General features: G+C 37.1%; 1 protein-coding gene across 2 annotated transcripts in view; it reads left to right on the forward strand.

Moving 5' to 3' along the window:
* CFTR (CF transmembrane conductance regulator) overlaps positions 1–3,186 on the forward strand; it is a 1,712,697-nt gene extending 1,709,511 nt beyond the window's left edge. For both annotated transcript variants that reach the window (XM_044088720.1, XM_044088721.1), the window contains one exon: positions 1,524–3,186. In XM_044088720.1, the coding sequence (XP_043944655.1) occupies positions 1,524–1,730 (207 nt within the window). In that variant the 3' untranslated portion in view covers positions 1,731–3,186. The remainder of the gene's footprint in view (positions 1–1,523) is intronic.
* The last annotated feature ends 2,814 nt before the right edge of the window (positions 3,187–6,000 follow it).

Raw genomic sequence — 6,000 nt, forward strand, 5'->3', positions numbered from 1 at the left:
TAGCATGTTTTGGGAGTATAATGTGTTAGGCAACTTTAAAAATTCTCTACAGAGTACTCTGTTAGAAATAGTGAGTGAGCAAATGGATGTAACTAACAAAATTGTTTTTTTGAACTGGGATACAGGATATGAATTCCTAGACATAGTAAAGCCTTGTAAAAGTTTAATTCTGGTGACTGCAAAAAAGGACTTACTGGAAAATGCACTCAAAGGTTAAACCATTTGAAGTATTCAGTATTGTAACAGAGATAAAAGAACTGGAAGTATGATCTTTAGAAAAGGGTAGGAGCACATTTTAAAAGAAAAAAGGAAATTGTGGGAACAATACATGCAGAATAAACTTTTGGAGGAGGAATGAGGTTTTAATTGAAGGCAGAAAATGAGCAGTTTACATAACATTGGAATGATGATAATTATACAAAAAAACATATGTAATATATAATGTTTGGGTACTTTTCCGTTATCGGGGCAACAGGCTAAATGTGTGCTTCATGTGAAGTCACTGCTTTCTGATAGTTTTCTGGGTTTTCCATTGTCGTCTTCCTCCCCTAGTATTCCTTTTCTGTCAAGTCAGCAGTGGTCATTTCAGTGTTCTGTTCTGTCTTGAAATTTGGCTTTGCGGTCACAGAACTCTTGCTGTTTCATCGCAAGTCCCTGCTGTCTATACAGGCAGTTGTACAACAATCCCCGGTTAAATGATACAGAGGGTGTGAAAGACCGACATTACTTTCTGAAAAAAAAAGGAAGTGTTCCTCCTTCCGACCATTAGCTGATTTGTAAGTATCATTGTGTTAAGACTGATAATAATGGGATGCCTATCTGTCTACGTGCATACACTGCGAATGGGAAGATCTGAAGTCAGTGCTTCTTCTGCTGTTTAATAATAATTGCAGTTGGGATACAGCCTCTTAGCACAAAGCGGTGACTTTATTCCCTTACAAAGCAACTGATGGTTGGAAAGAGGAGCACTTCCTTATTTTCTCACTCCCTAGCTAGGAATACCCGGAGATCTTGCTACAGTTTTATGGTGCATAGAAAATGAAGAGGCAAGCAGTGGTAACAAAAGGTGAAAGACCCAGAAAAATAGGGTTCAGACAAACAGAACTCAGTACTAAGAAAGGGCTGGATATGCCAAACATTTGCATTGCACAAATCTGCGAACTTGAAAAAACATTTTGATTTTTATTGCCCCGATAACGGAGAAGTACCAATGTTTGTAACTGGGAACATGTTAATTAATATGGTTTGCTTTCTTTTATATAAATGTATGTTTGCCTATGTCTTAACTGATAATTCAATAAATGTGTTTAAAAAAGAATAAACTAGGCACTGAGGAGTAACAAACTGTAGGAAAGTTTCTTAATGTAAGGCAGAATCACAGATGGCATTGAGCATTGTGCCCTTAACCGTTATAATTCTAATGTATGATCTTTATTTAATATTTATTGCTTTTGTGGCTTTTGTGTTATGTTTATACTGTTGCTGTTCAGGAGAATTTAAAAATGTCGTCTTGTTCTTGGCAGGTTATAGAAAATAAACGGGTACAATGTCATGATTCCATTCAGAAGCTTTTAAATGAAACCAGTTTCCTCAAGCAAGCCATTAGTCAGGCAGAGCGTCTTAAACTGTTTCCAGTGCACCGCAGAAACTCAAGTAAGCGAAAAGGTCGGCCTGCTATCTCAGCTCTGCAGGAGGAAACAGAGGAAGAGGCACAAGAAACAAGACTCTGATGAAGCATCGGCTACAATTAAACTCTGAAGATTAGTTCTCACATTTGAAATGGAGCTTTTACATCTTAATTTGTGACTTTGGACTGAAATAGTTGAGACATTTAATCTTTGCAAAGCCGTGAAGTTCCTTTCCAGGATGGAGCTGCACAACAAATGGACTGCCTTTTGAAAGTGGGATAACTTTTTCTCATTCCAAGCGATTACTTCATGATTTCCTCAGATTGAACAGGACTTCTTCTGATAGGGTAGACAAGGAAGGATGTTGCGCAAGTATGAGAAAATAAGTCAAAATTGGGATATTGACAAATTTTATGTTCAGAAAGGTTTACTGAATCTGAACACAGGCAGATTTCTATTTTTTCAGACTTCCCTGTTTGCCTTTTCTGCAACTTTTAATCCACTTATTTCCAATGAACAGTTTTCTAGTTTATGCAATTTATTTATTGACATTTGGATGCGTTGTAAAGAAAATATATTTTCATGATGATTTTCATGCACTGTACACATTGCCTTCTACAACCTAAACTTTGTTTTTAAATATTTGAAATGTTACAAACTTTCAAATGCTTATAAAATCTTTACTGCCAAAACAATTGTTGTAAGAGAATACTTGGTACTGGAAAATGTGTTTTTGTAATGTAAAAAGTAAATTAAAAATGTATTACATATATTTTATGATTGTCCGCCAGTGCAAACAATTTGAAGTTTAAACAGAATGCTACAAGACATGCATGCTTTTTTCAAGTAATGCATTTCCTTCTAAAGAATGTTCTCTTTTGTTTATACACTGTGTCTACATAAAACTGTTCCTTTCATACTAGTTATTGTTCTTCACTCTTAGACTTTTGCAAATCGTTTCCAGGCCTGAAGAAGAATGACCTTCATCCTGGCATGGTTGGAAGCCCTTGAGGACTGTGACATATGCTATGACACTGGAAGTGTCACTTCCAAGTATTCTGTATTGTCACATGAATGAGATATCATTTAGTGATACATTCTTGTACATCCAACTGGATGATTCCTAAGAACATGCTTGTGAGAGGAGAATTATGCATTGAACCTTAGACCTCCCTATAGCCAGCTCCAATTAACCTTATCAGTTCCTGAACCTTGCAATTTTTCCATCAACACTAACAAGTTAAGAGTGGAAACATGGATGTGAATCAATTTTTGGCACAGTTGACTGATGCAAATGTGTTTCATTCATGTCACCTGGGTTTATGATGCACATATGAAATTTTAAAATAACCTGTAATACAGACCATGGATATGCATAATTTATGTAGGAATAGACTAAGCACATATTTGAGTCATCGATCTGCAAGTAAATATCAGCAGATAACATTGTCTGTACATTTTCATTCATGGGCATTTGTCATGGGTACATATTCATCTTGAATGTATGAAACTCCTCCTGTGTTAAGCTGTGAACATTAAAATAAACATTTGAATTTGACATATATGTGTCATTTGATGAAGATAGACTAGTATTCTTATTAGCCTTACCATTTACTGCAGGATTGTTTCACACATCTTCTTTTTCTGTTCTTCATGCATATCCCAGTAGCCCTCTCAAATACCACTTTGCAGTGTTTTATCTTCATCTTTCATCATCACCATCTCTGCAGAAATTTAGTACCTTCAGTACTAGTTAAAATTTTACTTCCTTATCAACCTTATCTTGGTTTAATTTCTCTAAGACTTTTGGCTTTCTAGTATCATGATGGGAATGGACCTCATTCGTAAGTCAAAGTATGATTCAAGTTCATGAAATTAGTATTGTTTCGGTCGTTGATGTTAGCCAAAAGTGCCCTTCGCAGCATTTGCAGTGTGCTCAAAATCGACTCCTTGTGTAACTCATATGGAGTTACATGTATCAACATATCTAAATACAATTGTAAATTTTTTTCTATGAGACCCATTGCTTTTACTACTGTTAGAACTGTCTAGGTATCCTTCTTCCACACTGACCTTGCTTGTGCCTGCAAATCCTGATATTTTATGACTTTGTGTCGCTGTATACATAAGACACTGTAATCACTGGGTGTAGGAATTTCAGTGATCAATGCTACCTCTCTCTTCTTTTCATGAACTACTATATCTGAGTTTTTTGCATCTATTTGTTGAACTGTTGGTAAAGGGTGATCCCATATAATATAAACTTCATCAGTCTCTATGATGGTTATGACTCATGTTTCCAATACTTGTCAGCTACTTCCATGTTATAATGTTTGCGCAATCTCCAATGCAGCATTCTTGCCACATTATTGTGCCACATTACTGTGCTGCCTTTCAATATACAGGCCCACTGTTAGTAGTTTATCACACCCAGCAACAAGATGTGCGAGTGTTTCTACTTCTGTTTTACAAAACCTGCATTTGTCTGTTTCTCTGACATGTTCAATGGACATTGTAAACCAACATGTATGTAGTCCACTATCCTGGGACACCAATATTAACTTTTTGTCTTTTGGTTTAAATTATCCTCTTCTTAACCACTCTTGTAACAGATCCTGTTCAACATGAGGTTCCTGGAGTTTTCAGTACTTGCAGCTATATTTATACCTTTTCCACATTTCTTGCCTTCTCATCTGACCCTTCTTATATTCTTTCTTTAGTTGTTTTGTGCCACACCAAGTGTTTTGGCACGTTCAGTTATTACCTGATTTTTTTTGTCTACTTCTGGTTTGATTTCCATTTCCGCTTGACACAGATGTGTTTCTGCTAAACTAAGCAGGGAAGTAATTTTAGACTTGATCTCCTCATGTTTTAAAAGTTTTATTATGCTTGTATCTAGTGAAGACAACAGATATGTCTGTAGTCCTGCAATTGCAGAGCTATACATGTAATCATTTTGGAGGAGACCCATATCTCTTTCAGAATAAGGAGTATATAATCTTGGTATGCATTGATTTTTATATAGCATTTGATAAGCATGAATTATTTTTCTTTTTTCCTGTCCAACTGACCCAGTACATTTGGAGACAAATAAATCATCCCAAAACTGTAAGTTAGAACAGGAAGAACAAATTGGTTTATAGCGTGCACTTTTCCTAGATGTCATCTAAGAGTAAAATCTCCTGTTTGACTCCAGTGATAAAGTAAGTGTACACATCTCTCCTCATCCTGTTATTTTGTCCATTGTGTGCTTACATCCGCCTTTCGTCATATGTTGCTATCAATCAGAATATCTTTGGAGGCTGTCTACCAGTGTCATATCCTTGTTTCTTCACTAAGACCTCTAGAATTATTTCAGCTAAGGATTAAACATTACCTTATTTGGTGGAAACATGACATCTGCTTTCATGTAAGTCCTGGCCTCCACAACTGTGTATTTTGTTCCAAATATGGACTTAATGGCATCTTAAATGGTAGAAACATGACACCTGTTTTCATTTGAGTCCACGTCTTCATTACACATCCCAGTCTGTTTTGACTTTCTCTTTAACGTAATCACACTGTGTTGCATATATAGCCACGGTGGTACAGCGGTTGTGTTGTTGCCTCACAGCAAAAGGTTCTCCTGTTCGATTTTCAGCTAGTGTGCGGGCAGCGCCTTCTGTTTGGAGTCTGCATGTCCTCCCCGAGGTCGAGTGGCCTCCGAAAGACTTGCCTGAATGGGCGTGCCTTCGCTAAAGGTTGGGCGTCGGGCTCAACTCGGCACCATAAAAATCTACTGCCAATCATTAGCGGACCGGAGTTCCGCTGTGGCGACCCCTTACCGGGAAAAGCTGAAAAGACAAACAATGCACTGTGTTGTATATCTGAGGTTAGGATTAATGACCTATCAAGCAATAGCATAGGTATAACGACTGTTCACACAATATTGAATGACTAAGATGAAAGCTAGTAAGCTATTCCACACCTTTTTACTCTTCCTTGTTATCTAAATCCATTCTTCACGATCAGCATTTTATTCATGCCCCCACCTGCAAACTGTATAATTTTGAAGGCCTTTGCATTAAATCCTGGTGCTATCTATATACCATGCTAGCACTAGCATGCGCTGTTTAAGACTGTTTCTCAGGCCTGCATAGAGTTCAGTTTCTGTAGTGATCAGGAAATGGATTGGTTTGTTTTCTACCATACAATTTATACTTGCTGCATGTAAGCTAAAAATTGCCATCCCTAATGGTTTCCTTCTCATTGCTGGATAACTGAGCCCCCAAGCCCTTCTGTGTTTGAGGGAAGCCTTCTAGCTTGTTTATTTCTTATAACTAGCCAGTTTTCTAGTTTCAGCACTCAAATCTGTTTCTTTGATCTCAGCACT

This window comes from Protopterus annectens, chromosome 11.part0 (assembly GCF_019279795.1).
Source record: "Protopterus annectens isolate FY-2018-M chromosome 11.part0, PAN1.0, whole genome shotgun sequence".
Lineage (NCBI taxonomy): Eukaryota > Metazoa > Chordata > Ceratodontiformes > Protopteridae > Protopterus > Protopterus annectens.